At 43.6% G+C, this 27,551-nt stretch overlaps 1 protein-coding gene across 3 annotated transcripts in view; it reads left to right on the top strand.

Moving 5' to 3' along the window:
* The window catches only part of ptprga (protein tyrosine phosphatase receptor type Ga), a 273,910-nt gene that overhangs the window by 206,543 nt on the left and 39,816 nt on the right, over nt 1-27,551 (top strand). For all 3 annotated transcript variants that reach the window (XM_058374136.1, XM_058374135.1, XM_058374134.1), the window contains exons 6-8: nt 8,950-9,016; nt 16,154-16,311; nt 22,385-22,565. In XM_058374136.1, coding sequence (XP_058230119.1) covers nt 8,950-9,016; nt 16,154-16,311; nt 22,385-22,565 — 406 coding nt within the window. The remainder of the gene's footprint in view (nt 1-8,949; nt 9,017-16,153; nt 16,312-22,384; nt 22,566-27,551) is intronic.

Genomic DNA, 27,551 nt, shown 5'->3' with positions numbered 1-27,551 from the left:
AGAGGTTAGAAAGAACGGGTGATTTATTTTTGTTCGAATAAAGAGGACGTTGTGGGAATTCGGGCGCTTAGTAGTGGTAGTAGTTGTAGTCAAGCTTGAGACTGCGTGCGTGTGTGTGTGTGTGTGTGTGTGTGTGTGTGGATCAATAGACAGATTCCTTCGTTGTTTGTCTCAGAGCTTAACTCTCTGGGAACGTGTTCATCCTTCATCCACATCAAAAGCACATAAAAGTCATCAGCTACATCACTGAGACTGTTTTTATTTATTTATTTAGCTAAAAAAAAAAAATCATAATCGTGTTTCCCATGATAGTGCTTTGTGTTGGGCTTTATTTTTATTTTATTATTTATTTTTTTATTTAATTAAAAAATCAGTTTAAATTTCAGCATCATGTTAAGCCATTTTTTTTCCCTTTCTTTTCTTTTTTTTTTTGTCAGCAACTGCTGCACGCACTTCCTCCTGGTCCCATCCCTAATTCCCTCAGCAGCAACAGGAGCATTTGGGCTGAAGGAGATTTATAGCAGAGAGAGAGAGACACAGAGACACAGACAGAGAGGGAGAGAGTCAGAGGGAGAGAGAGACAGAAAAAGAGAGAGAAAGTCAGACAGAGAGAGAGAGAGAGAGAGAGACAGATGGATGGAGAGAGAGGTAGAGAGAGAGGGAGGGGGGGGGAATAGACATGTACGGTGGCGGGCCAGTGGATGTGTCTGAAGCTTTTTCAACTCCTCCCTCCTGGGAGCGCCAGTTAGATGTGCCTCCAACGCTGTTGGCTTCCTCTCCGGAACTAAACGCACACACACACACACAGGGACATGCATCTTGAACAATAGCCCTGACCCCTGGGTCCTCTCTGTCAAATCCTGTCTCCTGCCTGCAGTCTTCAGGGGAATCTTTAAAAGCACTCACTGCTGCAGAGACGCTCTCTCTCCTTCACCATGCTGCTTTTCTCTGGGTTTTTTTTATGTTTTTTATTTTTCTCTCCCAAATCCAGAAGCAAATATTCTAGTCATATTCAGCGTATCAATTTAATCCACATATGGACGATTAGAAACATGTCATTGTTTTTGCTCCCTCTCGCTTGCACCCCCTCGTTATTTCTCTCTCCAATTATCAGTTGGGTTGGCGGTTCGACAGCTGCTTGGTAAACACAAGATTGTGGAGATTATTGATACAGTAAGTGTTCACTGGGTGAGAATTAGTGCAAAATCTAACGCTAAGTACAGAATTAATACAGAACTAAAAGCTGTCAGAATGTGTGTGTGTTCATAACATGCTGTCTTTAAAAATCACAAGCAAATTCTGGGGAAAACATTCAAGCATGACAACACACACACACACACAGAGAGAGGATATAAAGGGATGATTCCAGGATAAGAACATCACTCCAAAGTACTGCTTTGGGTTTCAGTGGTTTGGATTGAGAACACTTCAGCTTCCTGTTTCCAATCCCTGAGGCTATCTCTCTCTATTTCTTTCTCTCTCTCTCTCTCTCTCTCTCACTCTCTCTCTCTCTCTCTGGCTGAACCTGTCTGTCTCTCTCTCTCTCACTCACTCGCTCCCTCTCTGACTTTCTGCCTGTCTATCTGTATCATCCTCTTGTTTGCTCTATCTCTGTCTCTTTGTCTGTCTGTCTGTATCTTTCTCTCCCTCTCTGTCTTTCTCTCCATCTATCTGCCCCCCCTCTCTCCCCCTCTCTCTCCCTCTCTCTCTCTCTCTCTCTCTCTCTCTCCCTCTCTCTCTCTCTCTCTCTCTCTATCTCCCTCTCTTCCTCCCTCTCTCTCTCTCTCTCTCTCTCTCTATCTCCCTCTCTCTATCTCCCTCTCTTCCTCCCTCTCTCTCTCTCTCTCTCTCTCTCTCTCTCCCTCTCTCTCTCTCTCTCTCTCTGCGCATGCGCAGCGGAGAGGCGAGTGTGGCGTGTGGAGCGTGTGAGAGCGGTTGGCGTTTTACCAATTTTTTCGGCACTAAAGTGCAATTCTTTTCCGTTTAAAATCTCGGAATATTAATATACTAATTGTGTGAGTGTGAGCGAGTGTGTGCGGACAATAACTGTGTGTGTGAGTGTGTGCATGTGTGTGTGCAGGTGTGTGTGAGTAGCGTGTCGGTGAAGCGTGGTTATGGCGGATCCAACCACGAGGTTGTGTGAGAGTTTGACTCGCCGGCACGGTGTCCGTGTTGTGTGTCCGGTGAGTGTTGAAGAATGTTGTTTAGCAGTCGGTAACGTGGTGGGGCATGAGAACATTGTCTCTGCCTCCAGAATGAACAGTGCCATTGTGGTGTTTCTGAATAATGCTGAGAAAGTAAGAAATCTGATTCAGAAAGGCATCATTGTTAATAATGAGCAAATACTGGTTTCTCCCCTCAGTTCCCCAGCTAAGAAAGTCTTGTTGTCCAACGTCCCTCCTTTTATTTCAGATGAAGCTATCTGTAAAGAACTGTCTCGGTACGGGCGAATTGTCTCCCCCATTAAGAGAATCCCTCTTGGCTGTAAGTCCCCACTGGTTAAACACTTGGTTTCTTTTAGAAGAATGGTCTTCATGGTTTTTAAAGAAGGTGTGGAAGAGCTGAATGCCGTTTTTAAATTCAGAGTTGAAGGCTTTGACTACAATCTGTTTGTTTCTTCTGATACAGATATTAAGTGTTTTAAATGTGGAAAAACTGGTCATCTTGCTCGGGCCTGCCCTGAGAGGCAGAGTGACCCCGGTGTTTCTGAGCGACCGGGGCAGGACGCAGCTCAGTCGGCTGGGGTCGTTCCCCCTGCAGCTACAGTTCGGCCGGCTGCTGAGGGGCCCCGGAGCTGCTGCTGCACAAGACCCGAAAGAGAGTGAGCCCCAAGCCCAGCCTGCAACCCAGAAGCCCACTGGAGCTGCAACAGCCCCGGAAAAGCCATGCACGGCCGAACCGGCCGCGGAAGAGCCATGCTCAGCTCAACCGGACCGGGAGAAGCCGTGCTCCACTGAGAAGAGCTCAGTGGGTTCTGGAGCAGTGCTGGAGCTGCCTGCGCTGGCAGAGGCAGGCACGGAGGTGCAGAGCGAACGCCCAGAAACACCGGACACTACAACAGTGCAGGGGGACGGGGGAGACGTGGATATGGTGGATGAGCCCGTCTTTAAAGTGCCGAATAAAAGGAAAAAGCAAGGTAAGGGATGGGGAAAAAAGCAGGCAAAAAAGGACACAAAGATGGGGGAACGAGAATCAGACAGTGATGACTGCATGTCAGACTCTGTTTTAATGTTCGATTCTCAGGAGGAACAGGTTAATGTTGTGTACAGCGCTGATGATATTAAAGAGTTTTTAAGGAACACCATATGGCAGAAAAATGTATCATTGGAAGAGTTTTTCCCAGACCGTAAGCAGTTTATTCACGACGTTAAGTTCTTCAGAAGAGAAGGTGCATTCGTTGATGTTGAAATTTTCCGTCTGAAGAAACTGATCACAAGAGTGAATAAGCAAACCTCTGATGATGACTAATGTGGTGTTTTTTTATGGTAGAGTGGTTTTTACCCTCTGTTTAATTTTATTTATTTTATTTATTTTTATGAAAGGAGTTAATATTGCGAGTTTAAATATTAATGGGGCAAGAGAGCAAATCAAGAGAGCTAAACTGTATGAAGTTTTAAAGCAGAAGCACATTGACGTTGCCATGCTGCAAGAAACCCACAGCGATACCAGCAATGCTGCTGATTGGGTGAAGGAGTGGGATGGGTTGGTGATTTTAAGCCATAACACAACGCTCAGTGGTGGTGTTGCCTTGCTCTTTGCTCGCAGTTTTATTCCTTGTTCTTATTCAGTTGAAGAATTTTTAAATGGGAGGCTTTTAAAAGTGAAAACTTTTTATGAGAATGAGGTTTTAGTTTTTTTTTGTGTACACTCCCACCAGTGCAGTGGAGAGGATGATGTTTTTAGATACTCTGAACAATGTCATTGCTGACTGCAACACTGCAGAAATTTTAATTCTGGCTGGTGATTTTAACTGTACTACAGATATTTTAGACCGGAACCACACAGAACCTCACATGGCTTCCCGTAAGCGTCTGTGGGAGATGGTGGAGGCCCACGAGTTGAGCGACATATGGAGAACTTTTCATAAGAACAAGAGAGAGTACACGTGGGCCCATGCCATAGATAACACACTCTCCCTGGCGAGATTAGATCGTTTTTATGGTTTTAAGCATCAGCTGACGTTTTTTACAAAGTGTTTTATTGTTCCAGAAGGTATCTCTGACCACAGTATGGTACAGTGTACTATTACTAAAGAGAAGGTTAAACCTAGGAGTGCCTACTGGCATTTTAACACTGCTCTTTTAGAAGATGCTAATTTTAGGGAGTCTTTTATTTTTTTATGGAATTGTTTTAAACATGAGAAGGCAGCTTTTAGTTCACTTCAGCTGTGGTGGGATGTGACAAAAGCACAAGTCAAAGAATTCTGTCAACAGTACACTCTCAATGTCACAAGAGACATTGTTAGATCTCTGAAAGCTCTGGAGATAGAAATAGTGGAGCTCCAGCGTTTGGAGGCCACTGGAAATCGAGGGCATATTGAAGCCCTCAAACGTAAGAAATCCAAAATGAACGACCTGTTAGACATTACAGCACAGGGGGCGCTGGTCCGCTCACGCTTTAAAAGCGCTGCTGAGATGGATGCTCCTTCAAAGTTCTTTTTCAGTTTAGAGCAGAAGAATGGACAGAAAAGATTTATACATGCTGTGCAAACAGAATCAGGGGATCTCGTATCTGAGCCCACTGAAATTCGCCAGCAGACAGTAAGCTTCTACTCGAAGCTGTACAGCAGTGAGTGGTCAGGGGCACAAGCGGTGGAGGACAGCTTCCTCATGGACCTGCCAAAGCTCTCTGAGCAAGCGGCGAGAGAGCTAGACAGGGAGCTGACACTGGAGGAGGTTCATGAGGCTCTCCAGGGGATGGAGAATGGACGGGCGTCAGGTATAGACGGTCTCCCTGTCGAGTTCTACAAGGCATTCTGGGCCGTCATAGGGCAGGACATGCTAGATGTCCTACGGGACAGCGTATGGAGAGGTGAACTCCCGTTGAGCTGCAAGAGGGCCGTCCTGACCCTGCTACCGAAGAAGGGAGACCTGACCCACCTGAAAAACTGGCGCCCGGTCTCACTACTGTGCACTGACTGCAAGCTGCTCTCAAAAGCATTAGCCTCGAGACTGACTAAGGTAATGGAGCAGCTCATTCACCAGGACCAGACGTACTGTGTGCCTGATAGGTCCATATTCGATAATGTGTATCTAATTCGTGACATTTTGGACGTCTCCAGGCTATTGGGCTTAAAGACTGGTCTGATTTCTCTAGATCAGGAAAAGGCTTTTGACCGGGTTGAACATGAATATTTGTGGAAGGTGCTGGAAGCCTTCGGGTTCAACCCAGGTTTTATAGCCATGATCAAGGTGTTGTACAGTAACATTGAGAGTGTACTGAAGGTTAACGGTGGTTTATGTGCTCCTTTTAGAGTGTACAGAGGGATCAGGCAGGGCTGTTCCCTCTCTGGAATGTTGTACTCTCTAGCTATTGAACCTCTTTTAAATAAGTTAAGAAGTAATCTCTCTGGTTTTAATATGCCACATGCTAATGCCTCAATATGTTTATCAGCTTATGCAGATGATCTGGTAGTGATGATAAACACACAAAATGATGTCAATGTTTTAACTGATATTTTAAATGACTTTCAAATTTTCTCCTCCGCCAAGGTTAACTGGTCTAAAAGTGAAGCCATTTTAGTTGGGGAGTGGGAAGGTGGGCAACCGTCACTACCAGGAAACTTAGCGTGGAAAAGAGGTGGTTTTAAATACTTGGGTGTCTACCTGGGGAACAATGAGTTTTTAAGTAAAAACTGGGAAGGTTCTGTAGAGCAGGTGAAGGGCAGACTGAGCAGGTGGAAGCGGCTGGTTCCAAAGATGTCCTACAGGGGGAGAACGCTGGTCATCAACAACCTCGCCGCGTCGTCCCTCTGGCACAAGCTGGCATGCGTGGATCCGCCGCCGAACCTGCTGGCAAACATCCAGGCCCTGCTGGTGGACTTCTTCTGGGACGGTCTACACTGGATTCCACAGAGTGTGCTTCATCTGCCGAAGGAGGAAGGAGGTCAGGGGCTGATCCAGCTGTCCAGCAGAGCCGCAGCCTTCCGCCTCCAGTTCATCCAGAGACTCCTCACTGGACCCGGAGACTTAGTATGGAGAGCAGCAGCCAGTGGACTACTACGCACAGTTCAAGGACTGGGGCTGGACAGAGCGTTGTTTTTAATGGACACAAAAATGCTGGACATTTCTGGACTACCAGCCTTTTACCGTGGATTTTTTAAAATTTGGAATTGTTTTAAGAAACAAAACAAGGGCTGTAGAACGCTACACTGGCTGCTGGAGGAACCTCTGGTGTACGGCGGGAGACTGGACATCTCCAGTGTGACCGTCCCTGCACTGTCCAGAACTCTCATCTCCTCAGGGATTATAACGCTCCGGGAGCTTGTGAACATCACGGGGTCGGACTTGTCGAGGGCAGAGGACCTGGCAGCGCGTATGGGATTGCGGTCCCTGCGTGTTGTCAATCAGCTCCTACACCGCTGGAAATCTGCATTGACATCAGAGGAGCGTGTTCAGCTAATGGACTATTCACACACAGAGACTGGTCCTACAGAGGACGAACCCTTTCCCCAGCTGAACATCGCTCCTGACCTCGACGGGTGTGCAGGCCCCCTCGTGGAGTGCCGGGGTGAAGGGGAGATGGACTTTGGGTCAGTGTCGGGGAAGCTGCTCTGCAGAGCGTGTGTAAAGGTTTTAAACAAGAAAAAGCTGAGTGGGAGGGTGGACACCCCATGGAGAAGTGTACATGGTTTTACTGATGATTTTAAACCAGAGTGGACGCACTGTATAAACCACCGTTAACTAAAAAAGCTGCCGACCTCCAATGGAGGATTTTACACTGTATTATCTCTGTGAACTCTTTTATTTCTGTTTTAAATCCTGATATTGCACATGATTGTCCTTTTTGTTCACAGAGAGAAACAGTTTTTCATGCTTTTATTCACTGCTCCAGATTACTTCCACTGTTTGTGTTTTTACGGAGCATTTTAAGGTCTTTTAATGTTGTTTTTACTTTTCGGTGTTTTATTTTTGGTTTTAAGTACGTCAGAAAACACCGGTTCAGGTGCCAACTGATCAATTTTATATTTGGTCAGGCCAAAATGGCAATATACCTGAGCCGGAAAAACCAAATTGCACAAAGCACTGACTGTGACGCCATAAAAATTCTGAAAAGGCTGATGAAATCTAGAATTTCAATTGATTTTAATTTTTATAAAAGTATGAATGACTTGGATATGTTTAAATGTGTGTGGTGTTGTGATAATGTGTTGTGTTCTGTTGCAGAAAGGAAACTTAACTTTGCAGCAGAACTAAACTAATCACTCATATTTAAAATAATTTATTGACATTTATTTTAATATGTATTTATTTATTTATTTATTTATTTACTTATTTATTTAAGTCACTGTGACTTTTATATGTGACTTGTGTAAATAAAGATGTGTAAAAAGTCAAGTAAAAAAGTCTCCCTCTCTTCCTCTCTCTCTCTCTCTCTCTCTCCCTCCCTCCCTCTCTCTCTCTCTCTCTCTCTCTCTCTATCTCCCTCTCTTCCTCCCTCTCTCTCTCTCTCTCTCTCTCTATCTCCCTCTCTCTCTCTCCCTCTCTCTATCTCTCTCTCCCTCTCTCTCTCTCTCTCTCTCTATCTCCCTCTCTTCCTCCCTCTCTCTCTCTCTCTCTCTCTCTCTCTATCTCCCTCTCTCCTTCCTTTCTCCTTCTCTCCCTCTCTTCCTCTCTCTCTCTCTCTGTGGAAGAGTCCATGATATCTCCTGTAATTTACAAATAATTCAGGCAGGTATGTCAGCCTTCCAGCACTGAGAGCCACTGACAATGTTTTCTTTAAGTGTGTGTGTGTGTGTGTGTGTGTGTGTGTTTGGACAGCTGTACCCGAAATTCTAAGAAAGGAGTTTCAGCTCAGATGTTGATGCCACTCTGAAAGGCAAACGCAATCAGTTGTGTTAGTCTACTCCTCTTCCTCGTGTGTGTTATTGTGTTTGTTTACTGTAGCATTGGAACATTGATTTGTCTCTTACACAAGAAATATCTCTCATTTATCATTTCATCTAAATATAAAGGCTTTTTAAATCACAGAATGTAATCTCATCACTTCCTCCCTCTCTCTCTTTCTCTCTGCCCCTCCTCTCGCTGCCTGTCTCTGTCTCTCTCCCTCGCTCTCCCTGTCTCTTTCTCTCTCATTCTCTGTCTCTCTGTCTGTCTGTCTGTCTCTCTCTTTCCTTATTTCTGTCTGTCTCCCTCTCCCTCCCTCTCTCTGTCTGTCTCTCTGCCCCCCCTCTGTCTTTCCCTCTCTCTGTCTCCCTCTCTCTGCCCCCCCTCTGTCTCTCCCTCTCTCTGCCCCCCCTCTCTGTCTTTCCCTCTCTCTGTCTGTCTCTCTGTCTGTTTCTCTGCCCCCCCTCTGTCTCTCCCTCTCTCTGTCTCTCTCTTTCTCTGTCTGTCTGTCTGTCTCTCTCTTTCCTTATTTCTGTCTGTCTCCCTCTCCCTCCCTCTCTCTGTCTGTCTCTCTACCCCCCCTCTCTGTCTCTCCCTCTCTCTGTCTGTCTCTCTGCCCCCCCTCTCTATCTCTCCCTTTCTCTGTCTGTCTCTCTGCCCCCCCCCCTGTCTCTGCCACTCTCTGTCTTCCCCCCTCTCTGCCTGTCTTCCCCCCTCTCTGTCTGTCTCTCTCTCTGTCTCTCTCTATTTCTCTGTCTTTCTCCTCTCCCACTCTCTCTTCCTGCCCCCCCTCTCTGCCCCCCTCCCTGTCTCTGTCTCTCTCTCTCTCTCTGTCCCCCTTTGCTGTATGTCTCTGTGTCTCCGTCTCTCTTTCCCCCTCTCTCTCTCTCTGTCTGTCTCTCAGGTTGGACAGAAGGACAATCCTGCAGTAGACCCTATAATCCACGGCCTGAGAGGAGTCGTGCATCACGGTGAGTAAATTAGCAGAGCAGTGGACAGCACCATATGGCTGTGGAGCTCTGTCACTTTCCCCGTCTCAGTAATGTTCTTCTTTATAGCTCTAAAGTGTAAGAAATTTCCCAGTGCGCATAATGTGCAGGAGCTTCTGCATCCACACAATGTCTTCTCTGCGTTTGTCCATCAACACCTTTTTTAAAAAGATATCAGGAGGGATTTTATCTACAGGAGATCTTTAATTGGAACTGACAGACCTACAGTCACAATCACTGAGTCTTTAAAGCTTCACTTCACGGCTGAGACGTCCATCATTAACCGCACGGCCACGGCTGACCATCACCTCCCAGATAACTAGGCTGGAATAATATCTTTTATTTGTGATCATTATGATCAGATCATTTTTATCCAAGCTTTTTTATTTACATGTTGACAGAAAACAGTTTTAAAATACTAAGCAATTTATTCAGAATGTTAGCCTAGCGGTGTATGCAGAAGCTTCAACAAATGTTTAGCTAGCACTGTTTGTAGAAGGATTTACGTAGGTTAGATTAGCATTGTTTGTGTAAGGTTCTGTGATGATTTGGCTAGCAACAGATGCAGAAGGTTGTACAAATGTTAGACTAGCAATGTTTGTGGAAGGTTCTTCAAAGGTTTGGCTAGCAATGTTTGTGGAAGGACCACATAGGTTAGATTAGCAATGGTTGTTGGTAGGTTCTGTGAAGGTTTGGTTAGCAACGTATCCAGAAGGTTGCTCATAGGTTAGACTAGCAATGTTTGTAGAAGGTTCTGTGATGGTTTGGCTAACAACAAATGCAGAATGTTGTATGTGGGTTAGACTAGCAATGTTTGTGGAAGGTTCTACAAAGGTTAGGCTAGCAACGTATTCAGAGGGTTGTACAAATGTTAGACTAGCCATGTTTGTGGAAGGTTCTGTGATGGTTTGGCTAGCAACGTATGCAGAAGGTTGTACAATGGTTGGACTAGCATTGTTTGTGAAGGGTTCTACAAAGGTTAGGCTAGCAACGTATCCAGAAGGTTGCTTATAGGTTAGGCTAGCAATGTTTGTGAAAGGTTCTACAAAGGTTTGGCTAGCAACATATGCAGAAGCTTGTACAAAGGTTAGACTAGCAATGTTTGTGGAAGGTTCTACAAAGGTTAGGTTAGCAACATACGCAGAAGGTTGTACAAATGTTAGACTAGCAATGTCTGTAAGGTTGTACAATGGTTAGGCTAAGAATGTTTCTGGACGGTTCTCTGCTGGTTTGGCTAGCAACGTATGCAGAAGGTTCTACATAGGTTATACTAGCAATGTTTGTGGAAGGTTCTACAAAGGTTAACTTAAAATACCATTCATAAAGCATTCAATACTCAATACATTTAATACACAAATCCAGAAGGAGCTCTGGAGCTGTCATAAACCATCCGCAGTAGTTAGCAGTGTTGTGCTTAATGTCGCTAACAGTCTGTACATCACGAAAGGTCAAGAGATTGAGGTTTCTGAGATCCGTGCTGGAGGGACTGTCTACTGCGGTCTTTAGTGTCTGCCTTAACCTAGCACACAGCCTCGATAAATAAATGATGAGTCAGGTTGTGTGTGCGAGTGCAGGGAAAACGCTAATCTGTGTACCTCACAGGTGCTGCCTTTATTTATTTATTTTTTTTTGAGAGAGAAATAGCATGTGAACAACAGGTCAAGCTCAATAAACACAGCACTACGACTGCATGGTGTTTTCCAGGCCAGAAACACACCAAAGTTACTCATGTTATTATATATATATTTTTTTATACTGGAAAAGTCCTCTGATTCAGACAGCATTAGCCCTGAGATGCTGCTGCTGCTGAAACGGATGACTAACGTGAAGATGATGGCAATGACTCATGAGGTTTGGTTGAGAAAGTGGAGCAGGATGTTGATCGGTGTGAGTGTGTGTTCATGGATGAATAAAGTCTGGCACACACACACACACAAACACACACACACACACAGGTCTGCTGTGTGACTAAGGCCGTGCAGCCTGCATAGATCATTTAAATGCTAAATATAAACGCAGTTATAATTAAAAGAGAAGTAAACAAAATATGCAGACTTTCCTTGCACGTCTGACCAAAAGAAATGGTCAGAGAGTCAAATGGGAATGATTTAATCACCGTGTCTCGCTCGCTTTCTCTGATTGGTTGGTATTATATTGCTTTATATCATGGCTCCTCCCAACTCATTGCATCCTTTTGCTTTGTGTTATGCATTTATGAAGCAGCAGTTTGTGTGTGTGTGTGAGAGAGAGAGAGAGAGAGAAAGGTCAAAGGTCATATTCAACATCCTGTTTAGAATTTTGCAGACGGACAGAGGCAGACTGAAATGAACATATGGATGTTGTTGATGAGTGACCTCCAAAAAAGCTGTCCCTTTCTCAGGCAGTTAAAGGCATGAATGCACTCAATAACATCCTGGCCTGCAAGTCAGAGAGCCATGCCAAGTGAGGGAGTGGGTGTGTGGCTGCGTGTGTGTGTGTGTGACGGAGAGAGAAAGGCAAAGTCGCAGCGAAGTCGTGTCAAAGCTGCTAACAGGAGATTAGCTGTAACGTGTAGTAGAAACAGCTGCTGCTGTCAGCCATTGGTGAAGCGGCGTTGTGAGTACAGGACGATGACGAACGCTGATGGCGATGCTGATGATGATTGCTGGGATGATACCAGAAGTGGTTGTTAAGATGACGGCGGGATGAATTTGTTTTCTCTGGCCGTAGACGATGTTGATGGTAGTAATCAGCTTGTTGGCAGTGAGGATGAATGTAATGGATGATCATAATGCGGGTGAAGGTGCAGGTTGTGGCGCAGATGTGTGACGAGGCTATTATCTGGCCAGTTGTTAGTGTAGTCGGATGTAATTTCTCTCTCGGTTCTGACGTGAGTAGGAGCGAGGATGATGGTGATGAAGACTGATGAAGACTCTGGGGCTGTTAGAGATGCGTGTTTCATATAGCTTGCTATCTTGGGTGAATGGATGTAGGTATAAGCGTGTGTGTGTGTGTGTTTGGTCTCAGCAGGCTCCAGTAGGGGGTATGATGTGGGTGTGTGTGTCTGTCTGTGTTCTAGACAGATCTCCGCAGGGGGTCTGCGCAGACACAGACACGGCCATTTCTGCACTATCACACACACTCACACACACTTTCAGCCCTGTCACTTCACACGCTTGCAAGAAGTAGTTTATATTAACAATCACCTCATGTAGGTCTATCACGCCGTAATGTCTCTATACACGTTTACTCAGAGGTCGTGTATCACAGGATGAAAAGATTGCATGCTCGTAGTTAAAAAAAAGAAAAAGAAAAAGAAAAAAAGAATTAAAAAGTAATAATTCTTTATTAGGCATTATGTATGTTTTCCCACCCTATGTAGTGATCATATATAGTGAACAGACAGCAGTTTGGAATTCTGCTGTACATGATTCCTCCATGATGAGATGAAGATGAAGATGATCAGCAGAAATATCAGCATCAAGGGAGCAGTAATGTGTGTAAAATTAGTTTCCTGATCGAGTGCGACACAATGCTAACCTTTCATGACTCGATACAAATTCAGCCCCAGTGCTGACCATCTTTATGATCTCATTAATATTCAGATATATTTAAATACTAACATCTTTATAGACTCTGACTGTGTACTCAGTATGTCATCAGTATGCGTGTCGAATTTTAAACACGCGCGCGCACACAGTGCAGATGGAAAGCCCTGCTCAGCCCAGCTGTTTGCTTCTCTGCTCATGCGTTCATTCCTTCCTGTAGTCTCGCTTAATATTTAAGCATACTTTAGGACGGGAGAACGCCGTCCGTGCGAGTCCCGTGTCGGCTGAACGCGGTCCGTGGACTGAATTTGTCATTCTGTGCATTTGAACTCGAGTGTGATGTGTAGCAGCGTGAATATTTCCGGGGACGAGCCAACCCTCGTGTGAACCTCCGGGGCCGTGTCTCCTTTTAAACTTTAATGCCTGCACGAATCCTTTGTTCTCTCAGCGTGTAAACTTCAGTATGACTCCAGGCTCAGATCGCACTGTAGCACTGCTCGAACAAACCTTCCGTGCTTATTTCTAATGAAGTGAAATGTGTTCGTTTTGATTCATTATGAATGCATTACGGATGACTTGGTGTTTATTTGGGAATAAATTTCCAGACCCAGCGTATAATTATACGAACGTGGCTGGAGGAAGTTAGCCGTTTCTGGATGGATATTAGCAGCATAACACAGTCAGAAGAAAGCAATATCCGCCCTCTTCCGCATACATGGACTCACGCACGCCTAGGTTTAACCGGCGTTGCTCTGATTGACAGAGGAGCGAGCGCATGGCATCCATCCATCTCCGAAAGCACGGCCAATTTTGCTGTCTTGGCTACGGACTCCTGGCTCCAGATTTCTTGCGGCACGTAGAACGCCTTGCCGAATACGAATAGCAAATCTCGCCACTCTAAACAAATGATTCATCACCATGACACCCAAAAGATTCATTAACTCGTTAGAACCGTCAACAAACACCATGTTACATATGAAACGCGGCAGCCGTGTTTTGTTGCTGTGCTTCGAAAGCGTTAAAGAAGCAAACTGACCTTGCTGTATGTTAATATTCACTCCTCTGCCGTGGAGGAATCCAGTTTTTTTTTTGTTTTGTTTTTTCCCATCCACGGTTACTCATGCAAGATGACATGTAATCAAGAGAACACTGATCGAATAAAATCATATGTTTTCATGCGAGTCTTTGGAGCTACAGCTGCGATGCTCATGCTGTTTAGTCTGCATGGAAATGTCTATGTTTTAAAGAGAGAATCGGTGGCTTGCTACTTTGGTTACAGTTCTGCGGTTGGGGAATTTTGCCCCGTGGCTCTCTCTGTCTGTGTGTGTGTGAGAGAGAGAGAGAGAGAGAGAGAGAGAGAGAGAGAGAGAAAGACTCCAGTCTCATCCATTACCATGCCACTGAGCCACAGCCTCTCTCTCTTTCTCCCTCTCTTAGTCTTCCTCACTCCAGTTGCTCACCTCCTGTGTAATCTCATGTGGATTGCCATTCATTCAACCCTAACTCGAATATGCACACAGCAAAAACACATTAGCATAGCCACTTAAACACACTCCGAGCACCCCATACATCTTAATGATTTCCTCCACGCCTCGTCGCCGCCTCCTGCTGTCCGATTCAGTGAGAAATTAAAGCACCGTCAATAGGAAACGTCCAAACCCGGGACTCGCTCTGTTCGACGCCAAATTCAAGCTGGCTGCCCTTTAACCCTTCGACGATAGATTTATACGCAAAGCAGAAGTGTTTCACCGGCGTAATATTTATCAAATGTATAACCAATTTATGGAAGGTTAAGATGTATGCAAATCAATTTCATGTGATATAAATAAATGTCTTGATTTAAAGGAAAATACAACCTAAAGTGTGTTATCTTCAGTGCTCCTTGGGAATAGTTCTAAAAGTGTCTGGTTGAACAGTAATCTTCCAAAAGATGATGGCCACTACCTCCGTCTGTATCATTATTCCAGAACCTTTTGAAATCTGAGTGCGAAAGCCTCATCAAATGATTCACCGAGCCCTTGTACCCTGTGTTTGGGGGCGGGGTCATCCTAGAAGAGGCCACTCCCATCAGAAAGGTTAGAGATGCTCCCCTGTAAGCGAACAAGTAGACAGCAGTATATCAGAGCCACCATTTTTTTCTATTAATTCGTCACTCTTGTCCATTCCACAGCTTTGGCTTTTTAATCCTGACTGCTATGATTAAATAGGACACGACATATGCGCTAGCTTTTATCTGCTGCCAAACCCTTTTGAACAAGATTCTCTATTGTAGCATCTTTTTTTCCCATTTAAACTCGTGGCTAGTAATTTGACAAGCTTACATCATCGTCGCTCTGCCCTGTTCTAATCTCCATAGCCGACAAAGAGAATTCTCTGGGTTCGGATTATCAGAGCGGTCATAAATACAAACCCTTAAAGATCTGCTCATTGGAAAGATCTTCATGTCATAAAGCCATGCTGAACTCGTGCACCTGCGGACGCGATTCGATCCGAACAGGACGGTGATGAGAAAGTCACAGACTGCATCCTCTGCAGAAATGGTCAACTTTTATGCTATTGATCATGTGTCATTTCAGAGAAGGCCAACAGCCACGAAAACAGAGAAGCATCTTCAGCATTCATAGTCAAACATCCAGCCACCATTTTTACTGCAAAAACTTTTGTTTTGTTTGGAGATACAGAATAAATTATTCAAATTTGCCTACCTGCATCTCTAAATCTTAGCTCAGTATGTTAGGCAAGTTTTTAACAAGCCTCACAAATCACAAACTTTTTCAATTTCACAATTTACTTAGATATAAATTCCACCCAGAGTCTCTTCAATTCATTTAAAAACGATGCATATCAAACATGATCTGCATTCAACTGATGTTTTCCGATTGAAAATTCCAGTCGTCAATCCGAGGATCATTCTTCACATTTATTGCTTGTTTAATATTAGCAACTGAGCCTGCTGACTGGCATAAAATAGGTCAGTCGGTCGTCTTTGGAGGGGGGGAAGAAAGATCTTATCTAATATAATCCACTGTCAAAGTGTGCCAGACTCCAGCTCTGTAAGACCACATGACTGCTCAAGTTCATCTTTCTCTGCTGCAAATGTACCACCGCTGTATAATGCATGCATGCTAGCAAGTTTCCAGTCCTGTGGTTCACAAGGAAGTCAGTTTTATAATAAATAAATGTTGCAAGAAAATAGTGTCACTGAGCCCAGTGCTTATGTTCGATAAGAAAGGTTAATGCATCATCTGCTTATCAAATCCCAGCATGAGTTGAAATAGGTTTGTTAAGGCAGGAAAATGAAAAACGGAGGTTTAGCTCTGTACGACACTATATTACAATATTCATACATTATCTAGCAGTTCCAGTAGTGTTCTTCCTGCTCTGAAACATCCTGTTCCTCCAAAAACTTTGTGTACTAACCTGCAATGTTTATCTACTGTTTTATATATATATATATATTTCCACTATTCCAGTATCTGTCCTATGTAAAATTAACCCATGAGCTCTGGTTGAATGTATGTTTACGATATATCTTGTTTATATTATTATTATTATTAACATGTTATTACAACATATTATTCCTTTATTTCAGAAAAAGAGACCTTTCTGGAGCCTTTTGTGCTGAGGGACCTGTTGCCGTCCTCTATCGGCAGTTATTATCGCTACGTTGGCTCTCTCACCACTCCTCCCTGCAGTAAAGTAGTGGAGTGGATTGTCTTCAGCCGGCCCGTCTTCCTGTCCTACAAACAGGTCAGTGTGTGTGTCCGTGTGTGTCATTTACAACACAAACAAGTTTCGGATTATGATCTGTGTGTGTTTTTTGCCACTCCTGGCTGGCTCACTCCAAGCTTGGGTTTGCAAAATAAAACAAAATGGCAGGAGTTTGTGTGGTGGGGTCATTTCTGTGTTTTATAAGTATGTCGGCTCTCATAAGCAGAGTTTGATTCATCTTTTGCCACTCTTGATTGGTTGAGCATTGAATCTCTGTGTGATTTTGTTTTTCCACCTCCTGGCTGGCTTGCCATTTGTTTGATTTGAAGAGAGATGTCAGGAATTTCATATGTGGAGATATGTTCAGAAAAGTACACTCACATAAGCTGGAAAAAACAAGCTCAGTGACTCCTGGCTGGCTCTCCAGTTTTTAGAAGGCAGCTAATAGTTGACAAGAAGATGTCTAAGATGTCAACGAAGACGCAAGTGAAACTGAGGTGTTCACAAAAATTAGGCTCTCAAACAGTTTGAGTATGATGCCAGAAGTATTTTAAAGGTCATATCATTTAAGATGTAGATCTTTACAGGGATAATAAGAATGTGCGTATCCAGGAAAAGAGGTGTCTAACAAATTTAACCCAAATGTGCTGTCCTGATGGGGATTGTGTTCATCGCTTATTACACAAACCTTACTTATCTTACCACATTAGGTGTGTTCGCTGAGGTTGCAACAAATTTCTGCAGGGTAGTAAATGCCTTACGAAATGAATAGCACTTAAGAATAAGAGCCAGGCCGCGCCGTGGATCTTTCTAATTATCTGCGATCACAAACACAATCTCAAACTCATTCACCAACTCATTTCATTCTCTTTCATCTGCTGTTCCTTCTCTCTTTATCTCCCACTCGTTCAATTCTCTCCAGCATGCTCCTCGCATCCACATCAAGGATGTACATAAAAATGCACGTTGGTAGATAATCCCATACTCCTGCACTTGTTAATTGACGCAGGCGGCTCACATAGTGAGCTGTACACCGCGCTGTAATAATGGAAACAAACAGCCGAAGGAAGCTGTGTGACGATGCGTTAACCAGACGACCCGGGGCCTCCACCCACCAGCCACCCCCCCCTCTCCTCCTCTGCCCCCTCCTCTCCGGCACTGAGAGTGTTTGGCTTAAACTCTAATGAGCTGAAATGAGTTTGCTTAGGGAGCGCGACGAAAGCAGGCCAAGTGTGGATGACGAATTCAGCTGATTTGTGTGAGCACGGCGAGGAAGGCAGAGACGCGAGGAGGAAGAGGAGGAGGAGGACGACGGCGAGGCTACCGGGGCGGTCCAGCATCACACACTCATCCTTGGAAAGGAGAATAGATGGAATCAGTCTATCAGCTGGACAGCTAGTGTCAGCAAAGGGGAGGAAGGAGAGGAGGAAACTGAGCAGACAGAAAGAGTAAGTGTAATAAAAAGAAATCGCGCAGATCTGGTCTACGATTTATTCGTGTATAAATCTGGAACTGTGAAAACAAGCATAAATAAATACCAGTTTAGGCCAGGACAACATTTACACTTCCCTATTGCGTTGAATTGAACATTTTTAATCAGCTACAGAATATCTGGTTGTTGTTGTTGTTGTTTGTTGGAAAAAAAAAAGGGTTATTGAGTCACAGGACAAAAGACTCCTCTATAATTGGATATTCCGGAGCGGCTGTGAGACAATCCCGTAACAGTCATTCACATTCGGTGCTGTGTGTCAGGGGGTTGAGTCAGAATTGAAGGAACATGTCACACACCAATATCTCCAATACATCGGAGCTGTTTTGTTTTTGTTTTTTTTTCCTAATCCGAGGTCTGAGACGTAGCTTGAGACTCTGAGCTTGAGCTAACTATATGAGGCTTACATGTTTGACAAGCTAGAGAACAAAATACACAGTTCGGGTAATAACATATATTTTAGAAATGGCAAGATAGTGTTTTCTACACCATGTTTTCACTGACTAGCCGGAATGATTCCGTGTCTGTTGGTGTGTCTCTGAGACGTGTGCAGCCTTGAGTTCCACACCTCCGCTGCAGTGTGCTATTAGTTCACACCAGAACCACCGAGAGACGTTTACCCACTACTCATAACCTTCACAGTCACGCTGATGTGCTCAATGCAGTTTTTTATTCTATTATATGAAGGAAACACAGCATATAATGATATTCTCCGAAGTTGTACCTCCCAAACTTCTTTCTTTCTTTCGTTCTTTCTTTCATTAATGCCACCATAGGATTTTTTATTATTATTTTTTATATTAAGTAATATGTATTCATTCCAAGCCTTTCAATCAAAAACACATTTTATAAGGGATCTATAGAAGTCACTGAAATATCTGTCACTGAGTATAAGAGATCATTTCACGTTTACAGGAATTATTATTCACAACCAAAATCTTTCACTCTCACTCTCTCATTGATTTTGCAGGGAGAAGCAGGGTTTTTATTTAGTTTTCTATTTATTTCATGATGTACGAGAGAGAGAGAGAGACAGAAAGAGAAATGAGATGCAGAAAGAGTCTTTGACTTGGGCTGGCCCGCAGCCTTTTATGACAAGGCGAGACTTTTCTTCCATCCTTTTTCCTCCAGTTAGTGGCCATTAGGAGGTCATTTTAAGCGATTGACACTGGGAGCGCTTTTGTCCTCTTGTTTCCTCCTGTGATTTGGTTTGAAAGAAACAGATAAAAGCGGCTATAGAAGATGACGACGGCTTGTGCTGCCTCTCGTTTTGCTGTTTTTTTTGTTTTTTTTTTTTCTTTCTTTTGCTCTCCCTTTTTTGCCTCGTTTTCTCGCTGTCTCCGTATCTCTCTCACTCTCGGTCTCTCTCCTTTGTTGCTGATGAGTCAGGGAAGTAGGTCACAGCGAGCGACAGGCGTAGCTCAGAGGTACTTTTAGCGCAGATCGATGCTTTTTCTCTCTCGCACAGGTCTGACACACAGCTCCGTCTGGTACATGTCACACACACACACACACACACACATATGAATATTGTGACATGCTCTCACAACCATGTGTCTGGTATGGCATCTCATCAGGGATGATCTTTTTTTTTTCCCCCCTATTTTTTGCTTCACTCACAGATTTTCAGGATTATCATTGCACTAAGCTGTTTACCTCAGAGGCTTCAGCCATATTACAGACTCACAGATTGTGATTAGGAGATTATCTCTCATCGCTGCATACAGACACAAGGCTAGAGGAGCCGGAGCTCGGATTTCTATCTTCGGTGGCCGATCGAACGTCCTCGTCGAAGATTTAAACACCGAGACACTTCTGATATTGTGGAGACATTTGGCTGGGTTTTTAATTAAACTAAAAGTGCCAAAGGGGTGTTTTGGTTAGTGAGGTTGGATTAAGGTGGAGCAAAGCATTAATTAAGAAAGCTGTATTAATCACTGTGTCACTGGAAGTTCCTCAGACGTAAAAGCAGACGTGTACGAGACGTGTTCTTGGCTTGATAACGAGGCTAAATTGAGATCCAGGGACGGAGAATGAAACAATGGATGAAGACGCCCAACACACACACATTATCCATTATTCCTTTCATCCAGTTCCATCACCGAACCCACTTTTGGTCTTGTAACAGAAACTGCACACATAACAGCCTCTCATTACCATGACAACAATTCAAGCAAATTATTTTCATAACCATTATTTTAAAAGAGAGAGAGAGAGAAAGCTAGTGTGTTTTTTGAACACTGTTGATAAGATTAACAAAATATCACAACATCTGTTTTACTGACAAGCTGGAAAGGAGCACTAATTCTAGTGCCATCTTGGAAAACTGTCCACTTCCTTTTTTTTTATATTCTTTATTACTAATCTGATAACATTACAGAGGAAACGTGTCATCATCTTTCTCTTTCTGCACTCACTAGGGTTTGAGAGAGAGAGAGAGAGAGAGAGAGAGAGAGGGAGGAATAGTGAGAGAGAGAGGGACAGAGAGGAAGCGTTGAAGGAAGCCGTTGCTGATGGAGGTGCGTCTGTCTGACAGTTATGGTCTGTGTCTCTTTCTACCTGCCCGATGGTTTTCTTTCACACCTGCTCTCCGACTCGCTCGGTCTTCATGAGAGAGGAGTCGTTTAAGAATGAGCGCGAGATGAGTAAATAAGCTCAGAGGTAGGGGATTTAGCCAGAATAAATCTTAGACTGAGATTCATCTGATCTATATATCCATTCAGCCTCTGGAGGCCTGTTAGAGGGCAATGCTTACAAGTGCTAGACACACACACACACACAATCACACACATATACACATTCCTCCTCTGCTGATACAGCTGTATTATTTCCTAGATATCTCATGTCTCCTTACTTTTTCTCTCTCTCTCACACACACACACACACAGGTATAGTCTACTAACTACATGCGATCTGGATTACATGAGCTGTCGTGTGCAGTGTGTTAATCAGATTAAACAGTTATTTATCTACGGATTATTTCATTTAATTTTTTAATCGTTTCGAATATATTATGTATATATATATGTATATATATAACTCATAAACTGTTTGATATCTCTCATTACAGCTGTTATGATGTATATCGCCAGGTTCGGTCTTCCTTTAAGATTTATTGCCTTAGGTATTACATTATGGTTGCTGATGTGTTATGAAGTCCAGATTACCTAAAAAAAATACTCTATAAAAATCCAGGATGAATTTTTTTTTTTTGTTTGTTAGCAAAAGCTGTGAAACTTTCAGGTGGAAACAGATTGCAAATCGTGCCAGCGCAAGTCCACACTTTCCATCTGGCACACGAACTGTAAAAAGTTTAAACACGGCTCGTGCCACTTCTGGCCCACAACGCACTTGCCAATTCCAAAAACTGATCCATATGTGCCGAAAGTATTAATCATCTGCTATCTGGGAAAGCGGCTCTTTATACAGACTTTAAATATGCTTATGCTAATCTGCTTTCAGCCCTGCTGGTAAGGCGACACTTTTGTTTGTGTAATCAATCCCGAATCAATCAGATTATAAAGCGCTATCTTGTTATATCATTTCTATATGTAATTACATTTTCAGAAGCGTTTATCCCGACACTGATTATTATTGGGGTGGCACTCTGGGTATCATTATCGCCACATCGCTCCAGGACCTGCGGTTCAATCCTGAACTCAGGTCACGCTCTGTGTAAGAATGGATTTATTCCCATCTCCAGATCTTGAATGAAAAGAAAAGTAAGAAAGAAAATAAAGTGTTTTTTTTTTATGAATCTTAAATCAGAACAGAAACTGATTAGGTTTAATAATATGTAATAAATAGATACACTGTATCGCCAAAAGTTTTGGGACACCCCTCTAAATCACTGAATTCAGGTGTTGTCCAATGAAAGAAACTCTTAATGCTTCAGCATACCAAGAGATTTCATGCTTCCAACTTTGTGGGAACAGTTTGGGGATGACCCCTTCCTGTTCCAGCATGACCACACACCAGTGCACAAAGCAAGGTCCATAAAGACATGGATGAGTGAGTTTGGTGTGACATAGTCCTGACCTCAACCTGATAGAACACCTTTGGGATGAATTAGAGCGGAGTTGGACCTTCTCGTCCAAATATGCTTCTTAAGGAAAGGAAAAATTCCCATAAACACACTCCTAAACCTTGTGGAAAGCCTTCCCAGAAGAGTTGAAGATGTTATAGCTGCAAAGGGGCGGAGCCAACTCCATATTGCATTCATGTGCATGTAAAGGCAGGCATGTAGTGTAGACAGATGGACAAATAAATAACTGACCTCCAAAAAAGTTTGGAATCCACACAAAAAGGTGTGAAAGTGTGCAGAATGAGTGATTAATCCCCACAAGAGGGCACTATCTAAGACCGATGGGATTAAATTATACAGTATAGTAAAAGATGGCGAAAAGTAGCAGATGATTGTGTTGAATGAGACGCATGTGATGATGCTGAGACCTAAAATATTACGTATTTTGGGGGGTTTCTGAAGCTTCTGATGTAAATGTGTAAAACAGAGCTGTTCAGCAGGCTTCCCAGGTTAGACATTTTTCTTCCTGTAAATATAGTTGCCTTGGTGACTTCTTTATACTGCTCTGACAAACGTCTGTCTCTGTCTCTCTGATGCAGTTAGAGGCATTCTACTCCATCTTCACCACGGAACAGCAGGACCATGTGAAGTCAGTGGAGTACCTGCGCAATAACGTCCGCCCGCTGCAGAGTCTGGACGGTCGGGAAGTGTACAAATCCGCCGTCAAAGACGCCTGGCTGCCCTACCTGACCGACCCCTACGGCACAGAGTCCTCCAAAGGTGTGATGAGTTCTCTGAGACATATCACTCTGTGTGTTTGTGATAGAGATAGAGGTGTTGAGAGAGAGAGAGAGAGAGAGAGAGAGAGAGAGAGAATGTCTGTGTGTTTCTCTGTGTGTAAGAGATAGAGGTATGTAGGGAGAGAGAGAGAGAAAGTGTGTGTGTGTGTGTGAGATAGAGATAGACGTGGAGAGTAAGACGTGTGTGTAAGAGATGGAGGGAGAGAGAGAGAGAGAGAGTGTGTGTGTGTCTGAGTATGACTAGCAAACACTTCAATGACAAGAGTGTGTGTGTGAGAGAGAGAGAGAGAGAGAGAGTGTGTGTGTGTGTGTGTGTGTAAGAGATAGAGGTATATAGAAAGAGTGTGTGTGTGTGTTTGAGTACCACTAGCAAACACTTTTTCAATGACAAGCGAGTGTGTGTGTGTGTGTGTGCGCGGACACGTTGCCCTTGAAAAGCTGCAGTCCAGTGCCTTTCCTGCAAGAGTGTACTGCCGTCACACAGGGAGGGAGAGAGAGGGGGACTGGCTGGGTTAAGATGGAGTGCATAACAACACGCCATATGCTACCTACACTCACTGTCTGTCTTTCACTCTCTCTCTCTCTCTCTCTCTCTCTCTCACACACACACACACCCAGTTGCATTCATGTCTACTAACAAGACTCCATGCGCTATAACATATTTACTGGACGAGGCGTGTGTGTGCGCAAACACACACCTGTTAAACATGTAAACAGGAATAAAGCACAGAAGAAGAATTAGTGTGTATCACACACTCTCACTCTCTCTTTCACACACACACTTTCTCTCTCTCTCTCTCTCTCTCTCTCTACACATCTCTATCTCTTACACCCACTTTCTCTACACGTCTATCTCTCTCTCACACACACACACATATACATACTGTACATATCCGTAGAATATAAATAGGAATAAAGCACATGAAAGACACTGACTCTGTGCACGTGGTTCACGCGAGCGTCCGTGTTCTTTGTAGTTAGCTCACGTTTGTGCCGCTCGCAGGCGCGTCGCGGCGAGATAACGATAGCTCAGTCCCTCACGGCTCCTCCGTCCATCACCTCGAACACACTGTAGTCCCCCCGATCCCCCCAGTTTCTTGCTGTGTTATGATTTATGTCCCTCTACGTTGTTAAAGAAGTACTTCAGCCTAATGTGTGGCATTAGTGCTAACTTATCTGTAATTATAACGGCGGAGATTTTCCTCTCTGTAATGACAAAAAAACAGAATAACGATCGACTGGAAAGTCTAATGAAAGTCGCAGAATACACTTGGGAGGTTATGAAAAATTCCTTTCTCTTTTTAAGCCTGAGCCATTTTGTTTGTGTGTGTTCATTTTACCGAATTTGGGTGGTCAGGACTTCGTGTCATTCCGCATGCATGAAGGCCCGTTCCTCCCCGCCTCCTCATCCTCGCTGGCTCCACTAACGCACTTTAAAATCATACCAAACACACCACCATGGCCCGGAGCAACCTCAAGGCTCTAATCAGCCTCAGAATTAATTTCAGCATTAAGAAATAATTCAGGAACAAAAGGAGCTTGTTTTATCCTCGACGTATGCATGCTCCGTCTTGGCAGCGTGTCAAAAACATTCCGAATGGGGGCGATGCCGTGCAGAGGTGGTAGTTCAGAAGCGGGCAGTGTTTAAAGGAGGGATATATACGGAGGCATATCAAGGGAGACCTGGAGGCTGGGGTGGAGCACTCATGACTATATGTCAAAGCAGGGCATCAGATCCCGAAAACAGAGAGCGGCATGCGGTCACGGGGCGTACGCTGGTGTGGAAAGCGGCGTCTGATAACTATACACGCGTCTGATTAGCGCTGGCGAAGTGATATTTCAACTTCCAACCGGATATGAAAAAATCTCCAAAATCACCGCCGCGTGTCCGCTCTTGCAGGAATTGCCACTTTTTGATGCCTCAAGTCCCACAAGCGTGACAAGATTTTATTAAAACGGAGGCAACCGGCAACGATTTTTTTTTATTTTATTTTTTTTATTAAAACCCGAATCAGACTCGAGCTGTGAAGGTGAAACATCACTTTCAAATACCCCTGAACACGTTCTTTTACATAATCTATGCAAATGAATAAAGTGTTTAAGAACTAAAAACAGACTAAAGAGCTCCAGAAACTCTCCACACCTTTACTTCCGTTTAAAAATCCAGGATCTGTGAAATAGATGTGCAAAAAGCTAGCGATGATCCTGTTCACAGCTGTATAGCATAACTTATTTATTCATTTAACATTTATTCAACATTATAAAAGAGAGATTTCTAGAAAAGTCTAAATACTTTTTTTTTTTCCATTGAAACTTCAGTCAGAATTGGACTTAATGTAACGCCAGCTGTATTAATCTGCCAAATACTTTCATTCATTTTAAGCAGAATCCACTCCAGTGTGAAACTAAAGCCCTAATAACTACGTGAAGGTGCAATCTCCACCACTTTAAGTTTAAAAAAAATAAATAAATCTTTCTATCTTTTCACGTATATATATATTCTCTGTTTTTCTCTCGGTTTTTATGTTCTCTTTGCATCACTTCCTCAAGGCCGCGGCTAATTGGCTGCATCTCCACTCCGCTCTGTACTTACCGTGGCTGCTCAAGGTTCTCGATATGTTAGCATTCGCTTTCTATCCACCATGCTGTCTGCCCCCCAAAACACACACACACACACACATTAATCTTCTACCACTCGACTACGGTCAGATAGCCGCAGGGTCAGGAATGGCCTTTTTTATTAAATGCCTTTTCGTGCGTCTCCTAAGAGTGCTGCTTTCTCAACACCACCTGACTTCCTGGACTGGACTGGAGAGGACAAGCAGCAGGAAGTAAAAAAAATAAAATAAATAAATCTGAGGGACCTTTGTTTTGTTGTGTTCTTTGTTACTGTATGCTACCGATATGTGTTGTGGGTGTGTGCACTTGCTTTCCAGCCCAGTTCTTTCCCCACTACAGCCTGCTGTCTTTATCTATCACCATTAAAGCCTGTAGTTCAGGATGTTGGAACAACACGAACATCGGCTCTCACACCACACACACACACACCCCAATCAGCCCGAGGACACTTGTTCTTCTCCCCAAAACACAGCGCATTAGATCACCAGGACGTCTGCACACAGCCCCAGTTCGGAGCAGGTTTTGGGGATTAGGGAAGGAGCCATATTCGTGTCTAAGTGCTCTGAGTAAAGCCTTCACTATTCCCAGTAGTGGAGCGCCTGTTGTGAGGCTCTTAGCATTAGCTAACCTGCTAGCACACTCTTGCCTGCTTTTTGTCCTTCTTTTTTGTCAATATTACCTCACAAAAACAGAATAAGGCTCACTGACACATGCTACACAATGCTATTGCTATATTCAGCCATATGCTAGCACCTAATGTGCTAAACCCTTCAATATTAAACCTTCAATTTTTGTCTTGGAATCAAATTAGAGCACATATGCAAACTTAAGTATAAAAAAAAAAAAAAACCCAAAACACCTAGCGCCAGAGTAAAAGCTGTTTGGCTCCGAAAACCCCTCACAGCACCAAAATGAAAATAGCAACTAGGCTAATAAATATATATTATAAATATATGAGGTGTTATTGCATCTTCTCCCACTGCCTCTGGTATTTCTGAATTGTCTTTACTTTTGATATTGGAAAGAAAAGGTTCTTTAAGTGTAATATCCAGCCTGGCAAGCCGGCATTAAATTACATTATTGTGTCATGGAAACCTGGCTTTTCTGACATAACATTATTACGGAGTCTACAGCCGAGATTTAGATTTATGCGATTACACCATGTAGAAACAATTCCTGTCTTTATTATTTCAAACGGAGGACACAAACACGAAAAACGCGTTTAGAGCTATGCGTCAAATGAACGTGATGCCGTAATATTCTCAGGTTTCTTTCTGCTGCATGTTTGCTTTCTTTCAGCTAATAATACTTTACTGATACTACTCATTTTGGAATAATTGACCTTGTTTACTAAGTTCAAAACAGATTTCCAGGACTATTTTTTTTTTTTACCTCAGGATGCTAGTACGGCTGACAGCGACCAAGCTAGCGTGATGTACAGAATGTTCAGTCACTACTAGCCGTTTTATTTATTATTAAGTCTTTTATCTAAGTACCTAAAGGTATCGGGATACATGAGGCAGGTAGCTAGCAAAGCCGTCCTACTTTGACATCCTCCTTCTCATTAAGCTTTCTGAAAGCTTAGCAGTCTTTTTCAGAAGCTAGCCGTGTATATTAGCTGTGTAAACAGCTATCTAAACTTTTTTAATATACCCGAGCTCAATCCAAGGAAGATTGCTTGTTATTAGCAAAAGTCCTGAGCACTAGCATTTCAAACTTCCCCTTCCTGCTTGTATTACAGACTACACCCAATGCGAAAGTCAATCTTTTTTGAATTTCATTCTAATGTAGCTCACTAGCTATTGAAGCTCTCGTAATTAGCTCGCTTGCTTTGAGGCATTCGCTTCCAGATAGGCTCCGTTCTGTATTAACATTAATGATCTGCTATTAGCATTAGCATTAGCATTTCAAGGTGTAGCAGCACATGTTCCTTAATGTTAGAGCTGCCTGGCCACAGGAGAGCGATGTGCACTGTTCAGCCCTCTACTAATACACACTGCAGCTGCTCCTAGGTCATAGATGTGTGGGTGGGTGTGTGAGTGGGTGGATCCTGACCATTGAGGCATGTTGCAAATGAAAGTCATCTCACGCATTACCATAGGCATTATAGTGCGCGATTGTGCCTGCATATTTATTAGCCCTCTCCTCCATTAACGCTGGTAATAGGAGCCTCTTCAACATCACAAGTATCAGTAGAATTAGTTTAATTAGCATCGTTTTGCATGCAGTGGTTCCCCTGTGGCTGTAGGTGAGAGAGTGTGTGTGTAGGTGAGTAGTGGGTGCAGTGGAAGCAGGGAGGGATGAGATCTGAGTGTGTGTGTGTGTGTGTGTGTGTGTGTGTGTGTGT

The sequence above is a fragment of the Hemibagrus wyckioides genome, linkage group LG21 (assembly GCF_019097595.1).
Source record: "Hemibagrus wyckioides isolate EC202008001 linkage group LG21, SWU_Hwy_1.0, whole genome shotgun sequence".
Taxonomy (NCBI): Eukaryota; Metazoa; Chordata; class Actinopteri; order Siluriformes; family Bagridae; genus Hemibagrus; species Hemibagrus wyckioides.
Note: the sequence above shows the minus strand (reverse complement) of the source record. Positions and strands in the feature narration are given on the sequence as shown.